At 37.4% G+C, this 11,336-nt stretch overlaps 1 protein-coding gene across 1 annotated transcript; it reads right to left on the bottom strand.

Annotated features, from left to right (window-relative positions):
- Positions 1-1,430: 1,430 nt before the first annotated feature.
- LOC119419237 (inosine-uridine preferring nucleoside hydrolase-like) lies at positions 1,431-8,991 on the bottom strand. The gene is made up of 8 exons (XM_037686546.1): positions 8,966-8,991; positions 8,214-8,292; positions 8,008-8,131; positions 7,636-7,823; positions 6,331-6,510; positions 6,140-6,251; positions 3,684-3,820; positions 1,431-1,806 (listed from the first exon to the last, which is right to left on the bottom strand). Exons 3-8 carry the CDS (start codon positions 8,108-8,110, stop codon positions 1,459-1,461), a joined length of 1,068 nt encoding a protein of 355 aa, XP_037542474.1. The 5' UTR covers positions 8,111-8,131; positions 8,214-8,292; positions 8,966-8,991; the 3' UTR covers positions 1,431-1,458.
- Between the last annotated feature and the right edge of the window lie 2,345 nt (positions 8,992-11,336).

The raw sequence follows: 11,336 nt of genomic DNA, 5'->3' as shown, positions 1-11,336 counted from the left end.
ATTTTTTAAAAAACACAAAATGGTTCAAATTAGAATAAAACTAAAGGTGACGGGTTATAACAACTAGTTGTTCCTCTGTAAGTTTAAAACTAAACGGTGGCTTATGTACAGCCTGATGTTTTCTTTCATACTGTATTTTACCTCTAAGCCAGTTTTCTTTTTTTATATATTAATTTAAACTCCATGTTTTATTATATAAAACACAGCATGGGGGGTAACTTTAAATCTTTTCATAAGCCCCCACATCTGACCATATTTATTTCTTATTACCGTATTTTTTTACCGTATAAGTCACACCTTTTTTGCATAAATTTACAAGTCCTGCGTTTTATACACCGAAGCGACTAATATAAGTTTTTTTTCCATATTTATAACCCAATTTTTGGCTGAGATCTGACTAGAGGTGCACCGATAAATCATCCGGTTGATAAATCGGCCCCAATTTCCTTAATTTTGGGAAATGAAACTTAAACGAGAAACCGATTTTACCCTTTTTTTTGTTTTAACAACAATTGTCTGAACTTCATTTATATTTCAGAGCACTACCTCGTGGCCAGTTAAAACAAGTTTGTATTGTTTTTAGGAAGTTGTTCACGGGTATGTTTTTCAACAAAATAATATTGGAAAACTGAAGGTGCATTGTGAACTTATAACACCTGACAGTGTTGCTTATGAAACAAAATCAGTATCGGTAGGTCAGACTTTTTAGAAATCTGCGATCGGCCAGAAAACTGTAATCAGTGCACCCCTAGATCTGATGATTTCATTCATTCACACATGGAAAACATTGAACATTACCATTTTTAGCCACTAGAGGACCCTCGACTAATTTGGCAAGCCAAGGGTCTCATTAATATGTTAAAGTGGATATTAGTGAGACACTTGGCTTGCCATACAGCCACCTTCGTCTCGCTCCAGAACTCCTGGAGCAAACGTCAAATCAGTTGAATTTCATTGCGCTGCCCGAGCGAAATGCAGCTGATTTGACCATTAAAGTGCATTTATTAAGGAAAAGTTCAACTGAGACACACCTTTACTATGTCACGCAAACAAATAATTGTTCTAAGTGTTAATCTTGTTAAATTCTTGCTAAAGTCCTCCTGTGCACGCTCCCGCGGCCACCATTTGACAGCCAATCGATTTTTGGCAGAACGGCCCACATTTCCGGGCTGTCAGCGGTGACGCATAATAGATGTGACTTATACGGTGGTGCGATGTGTACAGCAGAAAATACGGTAATCCTTATTTATGTATTTAGGGAGAATAGCATTTTAAAGCTTTGTCACTTTAGAGTGGCGGACACTGTTTTAATGATACATTTTCTTGTATCAGTCATCTGATGAGTACACGCCTGTTGTACAGGGATATAAAAAAAACGTGCTTAGTTTTTATACTGACACATTTGCAAAGTTTCTTCTAAACTGTTCAGTGAAAAACAAAGTCTAATAACTTGGTCAGTTATTTTAAAGCAGCCACCATCATCTGCTTAAACCTCTCCAAATCCACCTTCTTCATGATAAAAACCTTGTGAGACTTCTTCAGGAGCCCCAGAGTGTCCACTACCATCATTCCTCTGGTGTGAGTTCCCACCAGCTCTACACTAACTGGGTAATGATCACTTTCTGTGATGAACGAGTCGTCCACAGCAGCCGCCATGGCGTACGAGTCGCAGGAGATGAAGCCGTTGCCGGTGAAGAACTCCTTCTCGAAGCGTTCGGATTTAGACGCCTCGATGCTGTGGCGGAAGATCTGCGCCATGAAGCGAGCTTTGTGGCTGTCCTGCGCCAACCAGGCGTCGCAGAACTCCTGGAGGGATGAACACGGAAAAGCTGCAGCACTTTTGGTAGATAAAAATACACAACATGTGGCGAATAATAAAAAGTAGATCTATAATTAAAATATGTTTACGATTTTACACTTCAGAAGAAAAACAGAAACCATCTGGGGCTTTTTTTTTTTTAGATCTTAAAACAACATATTACAAATGTGCTTTTAAATCTTTTACGTCAAAATACAGAAAAAAGTGTGTGGGAAAAAAAAACACCTTTCACCTTTACTGCCTTCATAGGAAGTAGGAAAACCCAAAGCAGTCACATAAAACTCAATATATTCACAGACTCTCTGATCTCAGCAGGTGTGAGGACCTCTTTAAAAGAAGTACTAAAAAGGAAAAACCACAGTTCATGCTCAGTAATCCAGGTAATCGTCAGGTCATCTGGACGGTTTCTTTTTTTTTTTTTCTGAGACATTTCATCCTTCATCCAAAGGATTTCTTCAGTCTGAGGAGCCACAAACAAACTGCAGTCCCACAACCACCACACTCTCATAGTGGAAAAAAAACAACAGTTTGCTGGTGCTAAGATGGTTTCTGGGGCCCACACTCTCCCCCATCAACTCCTCTAAGGCAGCCATGCCAAAGTGGTTCAAAACACCAAAGTTCATGCTCAGTAAGGGACGGTTTCTAAACCAGCGTATCACCAGCAAACTGTTTTGTTCCACTATGAGAGTGTGGTGGCTATGGGACTCGTTTGTTTTGAAGAAGTCCTTTGGATGAAGGACGAAACGTCTCGGCAAAAAAAAAAAAAGAAACCGTCCAGATGACCTGACTGAACATTGTTGGACTAAAAAAGAAAGACGTCAGTAATGGCCAAGGTAAGGGAAGAGTTATTAAACAATCTGCTGTTCATCATTTTAATTTCTTTTTTTAACAGTGAAAAACATTCAAGTCTGTTGCTCATCGTTCTCAGCTCAGAGAACAATAACAAGAACAAAACGCTGAGGTCCACGTTTGACTTTACAGGCCCGGATTAGCAGGTTACATGCAGAAAGACTAGAAACAAGTCCAACAATGTTCAGTCTGGTCAGCTGGATGGTTTCTTTTTTTTCGTTGTTGACACGTTTCATCCTTCATCCAAAGGATTTCCTCAATCCGAGAAGCCACCGAACAAAACTGCTTCCCACAAACAGCTCACTCCATAGTGGAAAAAAAACAGTTTACTGGTGCTAAAATGGTTTCTGGGGCCCACTCGCTCCCTCGTCAGCTTCTCTAAGACAGTCACATCAAAGTGGTTCAAAACTTCCCTCCTTTGAGGAAGTCCTTTGGATGAAGCACAAAATGTCTCAGCAAAAAAAGAAACTGTCCAGATGACCTGACTGAACATTGTTGGATTTTATACCTGGATTATTGAGCATGAACTTTGGTACTGGAAATAAATGTTTCGTGTTGGGAAACGTTGCCTGAATAAAACCGGTTTTCACCTCTTTATGAAACAAGACAGCATGACTTGGATTTGTAAAATTATATTTTAACAAACCACAAAATGGAATGTGGCTAATGTGGAGTTTTCTGGAAATAATTTACAACACCCAACTCTGTACAACACCTAGTTTGACAAAACCTCACACCATCGGACAAGCACGGTGAAGGAAGGGTGATAATTTGGGCCACAGAAGTATTTTAAAATGAAACTGGAGGCTACAGAATCATGTTGTGGATTTTATTTAACTAACATCAAATCTTCATTTTGGCTCAGTTTTCATTCAGTAAACCACAATGTAATCTGTCACAACGTTCATTTTGATTTAAAAACAAACAATTTACAATATAATTGTCCTGAAACAAAATACTTTACCCATGACTGTATGTGCATATGATGAGCTCTGTACAAAATAACCTGTATTACCCAGGGCAGCTTGCTGTAGCAGGTGAACTCCCAGCATGCCAGGTAAGTAGGACACTGGTAATCATTGAGCACGATGTACGCAGCTTCTGGATCAGCAGCAAAATTAAACTCTGCACACACTGTGATGTTTCCTCGAGCTGCAATACAGGAGACAGACAGGATGATGAGACGTCCTCACAACAGGCCTCACTGTGCACTAATGACTAATTTAGCTCCTTTTTATTATAAACAGAGTTGTTTTTGAACCACACTAAGATTGTATTACCTAAACCAGAGGTATTAAACTAAAACTCACTGAGGTCCAGTTACTACATTTTCCTCCTATTAAAAAGGTCCTAACAAAGGTCTAACGTTTGACTTTTATGGTCGTGCCTACCCGTATGTTCACATTTTCACTTTTAACTAATTGCACTTTAAACAACTAGCTCCATATTTAAAATTAGTCCAAGGCAAATACATTTAAAGCCTTTATTTCAGATTAAAACTGAAAGATCAGAATAAAATACATCCTAAATGTGCAAACTGAGCCTAATAAGCATTTTTCTTTTAAACTGAAGAGGTCCAAGAATTGAAGGTTTACACTTAAAGTAGAAAAAGTTAACATCTTTGGAAAACAGAAAACAATTTAAAAGTGTCTCTTTTAGTAAATTTTAAAAAAGCACAGCAATTAAAGATTTTTCTCTTTTTTTTTGTTTGTTAAAGAGGCACCAAGCTATACAAATTTAAGTTTTCAAGTAAAACACGTCAGCATCTTCAGAAAACAACAAATAAAAATGGCTCTTTTAGGAAAAAAGTGAAAACAGCATTTAACACCTTTTCTCTTTTGATTATTCTTTATTTCATCCTGATGCATGCTCAATAATCCAGGTAAAATTCTTTCTAATTCTTTATTTTACTTTTCTTAATGAGAGAAATGGGATTGTCCTGCCAGTAATTTAAATCTTGGTTGGAGTCAGAGCCATTCTCATGTAGGAGGCTGAGCATCATCAGTAACATCTGTAGACTGTTTTAACATCTGTAGACTGTTTTAACATCTGTAGACTGTTTGCACCTAAACATTTATTGATTCTTCAAGAAACCTCCCAGTATAAATCATAAAACCAGTATGACTTCTGCTCATTCTAAATTTGTCAAATGACCTAAATCTCCTAAAGTGAAGGAGAATCATTTTAAAATAATAAATAAATATATCCTGTAGCCATGTTTCTTGAAAAAGATTTAAATTTGATGTTGATTTGTGTGTCTTCTGTAAATCAGAAGATGAATCCCTCAATCAATTTATTTTTTCATGTCAATACAAAGTGTTTGGTCAGAAATCAGAAACTGGATTAATCTCAAACTTAAAATTCCTTCTTTTGATGCTGAGAACATTTTACTTTATGTGGATAACTTAAGCTCAGCTTTCTCTGATGCCATTAATATAGTTGTACTTATAGCAAAGTACCACATTCACTGTAGTAAGAGGAGGGATAATAATCCTTCCTTCCTGTTTTATGAATGATTTAAAGTCATACTATTCTTCATTAAGTAGATTAACGTAGATTAAAAAACTGCAAAAATGGGAGGAGGCGGGGCTACCCAAATGCAGGAAGCGCAGCAGTCTGTGCAGCGCAGGGTTCCGAGTAAAGCAGGAGATGACCAGATACTTTGCTTGTGCCCTCACTGCCCTGGGCCCCTTAGAGATTGTGGGGGCACTTGCCCAGTTGCCCATATTTAATTTGACCTTGTTCAGGACTGTCCCGTCACTAAATGTTTTTTTATGTTGCCCCAAAATCCACCGCACCTTGAGTGAACATTCAGCTGCTGCTGGGCTGTAGAAGTATTTGTGATGAGGTGGATCTGTCATACTGGGCTTGCAGTTCGGTTAATTTACTGCTCTCTGCTCGACTTCAACAAAAGAGATGTGTTTAGTTTCGTAGTGGTGCTTCACGTTGCCACTTTTAATTAATGCGACCGTTTCAGAGCATATGAGGCAAACAGGTTTTGAACTGCCTGATGGAAGAATGAACATTCATTTCTCTGTTCATTCATCTTTAAAACACCAGTTTACAGCAACAACTTTTCTTATTTTGGAGCACGACATGACGTGTCTTCATCTCTGTTCCTTCTCAAATCTTCTCTGAGAGCTCGGTGCACCGGCCGTGCAGGAGAAACAAAAGATTTGATTGGCTCTTTAACTGAGTGATGATATTACTGTAACACCTGAAGTAGAGTGAACCTCCAAAACACACCTCCTGCTTCTCTGCACCTAAGTTGTCTATCGCTGGAAAAATGCTCCATGAAAATTATCTATTTTCGTGAATTTATCAGATTGGGCACGGGTCCGGACAGAACCATCACTGGGTCCTGATTCGGAGCGAGGTCCGCCCATTAGTGACCTCTGACCTAAACTGTTGTAATTCAGCTGCAACAAACAAAACAAAGAAAACACGAGAAGATGTCGGCGCTTCACTCACACTCAGTGTTGCCCCCCATGATGTACAGCCCTTTGAGTTTGCTTGGCAGCGATGGATCCATCCTCACAGCCAGAGCCAGGTTGGTGAGGGGGGCTGTGGCCACCAGAGATACCTAAAAACAGATTCATAGATTTATTATGTGCACAAAGCAAACAGCTCCAAAACACACACAGCGATTCTCAAGCTCTAACCTCTCCTGGATTCTCGTTAACGATCCTGATGATAGCAGAAACAGCGTTTTCTTTCTGAAGCAGGTCCAGACCAGGAGCGTGGGGGTCAGGAGCGTCTCCCAGACCGTCCTGACCGTGGAAGTGACCCGCATCAATGACGTCACCAAGGATGGGCTTATCAGCACCTTTAAACACTGGAATCTGTTCATTGAACAGAAGAGCACACAGAAAAAAAAATACATTATTAGAAACACACACGACTGCAATCATTATTAACTGTTTGTATGCAACACAGTTTTGTATTAATTTATAAAAACGAGCTTGCATTGTATTAATAGTTAGACTAAAAAATGAACACTTAATGTGGTAACCTCACTCAACATTTCATAAAAACAAATTAAACTGATATGTGGTACAACATTTTTCTACTAAGTGTGACATAATTTTGTTTATGTATATAAAAGGCAGCAATTCAATTTTAATGAAGTTCTTTTCTCCCACACTGGAGTCCTGAAAAGACCCACAGATGTTCTGAAGGAAAAGTCGATTCAAAGAAATCATCTGCAGTCTCACTTTAACACGATGTGCTCAGTTTTCCTTACCAGGTTTAATGATTCATCAAATAATCGATACAATACGCTCTATCTATGAAAACTGTCCTGAGACATTTGTTGTGAATTGGTGCTAGATAAATTAAATTGAACTGTTCATTTAATAAGACTGTAATTTTCTTACACAGTACCAAACCAAAACAAACATTTGTTTTGAAAGTGAAATGCATCTGTTGAATCTTACAAATTTTAATCAAGGAGAAGTGGTGGATGTTCAGTTATTTTACTGAAACATGTGGTTTGAGGACAACTCATAGATGAACAAAGGGAATAAAAGCAGGCGGACGTCATGTGATGCAAGACAATTCAAATTATTGTCACCATCAGTAAAACTTGAAAATGATTTATTCCATAAACTGAATCCACAAAAGTTTATATTCCATAAAAGAAACATATTTTTAAATTCATAAATGCTCACTTTTACTGAGTCCACTCTTGAGACAAAAAGCTGTTTAAAATTTATTTCTGTATCTACTATATAAACTTCTTTCCTTCCTGTTTGACTTTAAGAGCTGCTAAAAGAGCACTTCTTCCTTTAAAGTAGCCAAAAACAATAACTCTTTGTGCAAAGTTCTTTGGGATTTAAAGTTTGGGGTAAAGAAAATAAATTTCAGATCAAACATTAATAAAAAAAAATATATCAAAACAACAAACATAAAACAATCAAACATCAACAAAAGAAAAACTATTTGATTGAAATTCAGCACCCACCCACCTCCAGTTTATTACAGGCCTGCAGAACTCTCAGAGTGTTCTTGCACACATTCTCCACTGCAGTGTTTCCGTGCACGCAGGTGACACCCAGGAGCTGCACACTGGGAGCAGCCAGCGCCAACATGATGGCCTGAGCATCGTCCACACCGCAGTCCACATCTACCAGCAGCTTCTTACTCATCCTGTATCCTGAAGAGCATAAACACGACATCTTTTATCCCTCATAAATCCAAGTCATAAATACAGCTGAAATGTTGCACCTCAGCAGAAAAGGTATGCTGTATTCAGAGCTCTACTTCCTCAGAAGACTCTAATTTTGATTTTATTTTGGAAGGATATTTGCTACATATAGTGGAAAGGGAATATCTCTTACTTTTGTCCTGGTTGGTCTGAAAATGTCTCTGTTGTTGCTCAGCACAGCTCTGTCCTGTTTTTCTGTCCACTGTCAGGTTCCTCTTTTTACACAGCGACGTCATCGGCTGTGAAACTGTTTTATCCTGAGTGAGCAAATAGATGACATGAGTGTATAAAAAGGGAACACTGCATGAGTTTCACACACTAAGCTTTGATAAAACCTACTGGTACTTATTGCTGAGTGTGCAGACTGGGGTGGGTTCCTCTGACAGATTGAAGCCAACAACAGTCATGTGAAAAAACTCTGCAAACAAAGGATATACAACACAGATGAATTAACGTTGATGAAATAAAAGAAAAAAGAAAGAAATGTTTGCCAATATTTTATTTTAAAATTATTTTATAGAGTTATTTATTTATATTAAAAGCTATATGTGATTTATAACAAAGCTGATGATAAATAAGTAAGTTTGGAGATAAACTTTTATTCATCTTTTTGAGAAAAGATGGAGTGGTCACGTAAGAGTCTGAACGAGTGTTTCTATTTTTTTTAATTAAATTTATTTTGATCCTTATGTACATTTAACTTTTATTATTGTTGTATAAGCATCGCCAGATTTAATATAAATTGATGGATACACAAGTAACCTGTTTGTTACTTGTGTATCCACTTAGGAACATGTTGAAAATTTGTAATTAAAATGTTGTAATTACTGTGGGTCTGTCAAGGGAACAAAGTAACATGTTTCAATGGCGAATCACATATAGGTGCATTTAAAAAATAAGAATATCGTGAAAAAGTTTTTTTTTTTGTCTATCATTTTAGAAAGTGAAACTCATTCATTACACAATTCAGTGAAATATTTATAGCCTTAGTTTCTTGTAATAAATCGTGTCGACTAGGCCGTTAATCATTAAATAAATAAATACATCATAAAATATTTCAATTTAGGTGCAAACGGAACCACATAACTTACTGTATATTAAAAGTTAGCGGGTGGGCGCTCGAGACTCCCGGGACATTAAATGGTCCCACGCACTATTAACTCCGGGTGGAAACAAAACTGGACACAAAACCGGGCCGCCTTTGGTTTTAAACAGAATCGAAAGAGGCGAACAAATTTATATGTCAACATAAATAACATTTTATACATTTAAAGAAATGTGAACATCGATCGGTAATGGTCCATCGATGGTAATGGTCGGTAATCGATCAGAACAAGCGGAAGATAATGGATGGATCGGTAATAGGTAAACTTCCGGTTTCTTTGATGTTTATCTAACCGGTGTTCTGATGTACACGTAAACTAATCGTGAACTTTTCCCCGCGTGACCCATAGTCAGTTTTTCTGCTTTTAAATTCTTGAATTAATGTGAAGCATCATCTCACCGCCACACAGAGAAGAGACAAACTTGACACGTGCCAGAACCCAAAGATTTTATCACGTTTGTCCGTTTCTTCTTCTCCCGCAACTTCTTCTTCTTCGTTGGTGATTCAACTACCAGCTCGTTTTAATGCACCGCCACCTGCTGGGATGAAATAAACTATATTTTTATTTATTTATTCCATTTTAACCGTCCTCGGTAGTTTAAGCACTCTCTGCTCAATATGTTTGCTCATACTAATAACAATAAAAACTACTCAATTAAATCTAAAAGCATAAAAAGCATGTATGGTCAGAATAAAGCATGCTCATTTAAAAACTTTGAACAATATTTTAAATTAATTTCCACTGATGCCTGGAGATGGTAAACAGATGTTTAATGCATTGTCTACTTTGGTCCAAAAGTTGTTGTTTTCATGAAGAGTCTGAACTGCACAACAACGCAAACATCAAATAAAAAGTTTTTATTCCAGAAAGAAGAAAAATGAGAAGATAGCAGTATTTTTTATTTCATCATGACATATAATTACCCCATAGAGACTAGAAGCAACACAATGGTACTGCAGTTCATGCATACGAAAAGCTTCACTCCGTAATATGTTAATAAAAAAAATAAAAAAATAAAAGGAAAAAGTTAACACTAAACAAGTAATGGTCTGGAAGAATAAAAATAACCTTAATGAGAGAATCAACAGAAAAATCTTATTTGTGATTGAGCCTTACAAGCCTGCAGATGAACAGGTTAAACAGTCTGTTGCCTCATGTTTACAAGCCTTGTTTTTGTACAAATATTAGAAAAAGAACCCACTTACATTGGTAAACAAGACCTGAATAAATGATAGGTCAAATAGATTAAATTGAACACAAGAAAACTCTGAAGGCAAACATCTGTTAAAAAAAGTGTGTGTGTGTGTGTGTGTGTGTGTGTGTGGGGGGGGGGGGGGGGACTTTTGCAGCAACAAAATATTCCTAAACACTCAAAAATCTACAATAGACTGTCTTAATTGTTTATTTTGTTGATAATTGTCACCTTAACACAGTTATAGAGTTTTTATTTATTTATTTACTTTTACTGCATTTGACATATTCAGTTAGATCTATTCATCTTAAACTGGTGCTAAATGCTGATAAAACTGAGGGGATGCTTTTTTCAAACAAAAAGTTAGTGTCAGCAGTTCTTATCCGTCACATGCAGATATGGTGTTCCTATAGAGTTTGTGGACTCTGATAAATACGTACCTGGGAACTGACCTATTTTTTAAGTCATATATATATATATAAAAAACTGAAATTAGAGTTCTTTTTCATGATCACCATGAAATGACTTGTATCTGGCATTTTCTAATCTGCTATGGGGACATGAATGCCTCTGGCACGTCTTTATAGATGTTGGATGTGGTCTACCACAGCTTACTAAAGTTCATAACTGACTGTAACTACCATCACTGCACTCTGTACTCACTGGTCAGTTGGTCATCATCACATCACTGGTTCAGCTTCATCTATAAATCACTCCTTGGTCTGCTGTCTTCTTATATCTTCTCCCACATGTCACGTCGTCAGTGCAGTTACAGCGTGCGCTCTCAGGCCATCATTGCAGCGTGCCCTCAGTGCGGACTGAACTTCACAAAAAGGCCTTTTCCTGCTCTGCTCCTGTAACACCTTGCAACAAGATCTGAGGCTGTTCACTTGGATTTCTCTGGGAGATTTCAATTTTTTTTTAAGGTCACTTGAAACATTTGTTCTTATTTTTAGCATTTTACTCAATTTAATTTGGCACCTTAATTTTAATGTTTTTTGTCATTGCTTTAATTGTTGTATATCGTATCAAAGTTCATGCTCAATCATCCAGGTACAAAATCCAATAATGGTCAATCAGGTCATCGGGACAGTTTCTTTTTTGTGGAAAGACGTTTCGCCCTCTATCTGTAGGGTTTCATCACTCTGAGTCCCAAGTAAACTG

The sequence above is a fragment of the Nematolebias whitei genome, chromosome 13, assembly GCF_014905685.2.
Source record: "Nematolebias whitei isolate Nwh7 chromosome 13, NemWhi1, whole genome shotgun sequence".
Lineage (NCBI taxonomy): Eukaryota > Metazoa > Chordata > Actinopteri > Cyprinodontiformes > Rivulidae > Nematolebias > Nematolebias whitei.
Note: the sequence above shows the minus strand (reverse complement) of the source record. Positions and strands in the feature narration are given on the sequence as shown.

Excerpts from the sequence above, each read along its gene's own strand:
- LOC119419237 (XM_037686546.1), bottom strand. The coding sequence starts at position 8,110 with ATGACGTCGCTGTGTAAAAAGAGGAACCTGACAGTGGACAGAAAAACA. Across the intron at positions 3,821-6,139 it reads CATGGGGGGCAACACTGAGT|CTCGAGGAAACATCACAGTG; the intron begins GTGAGTGAAGCG and ends CCTGTATTGCAG. Across the intron at positions 1,807-3,683 it reads GCTACAGCAAGCTGCCCTGG|GAGTTCTGCGACGCCTGGTT; the intron begins GTAATACAGGTT and ends TCATCCCTCCAG.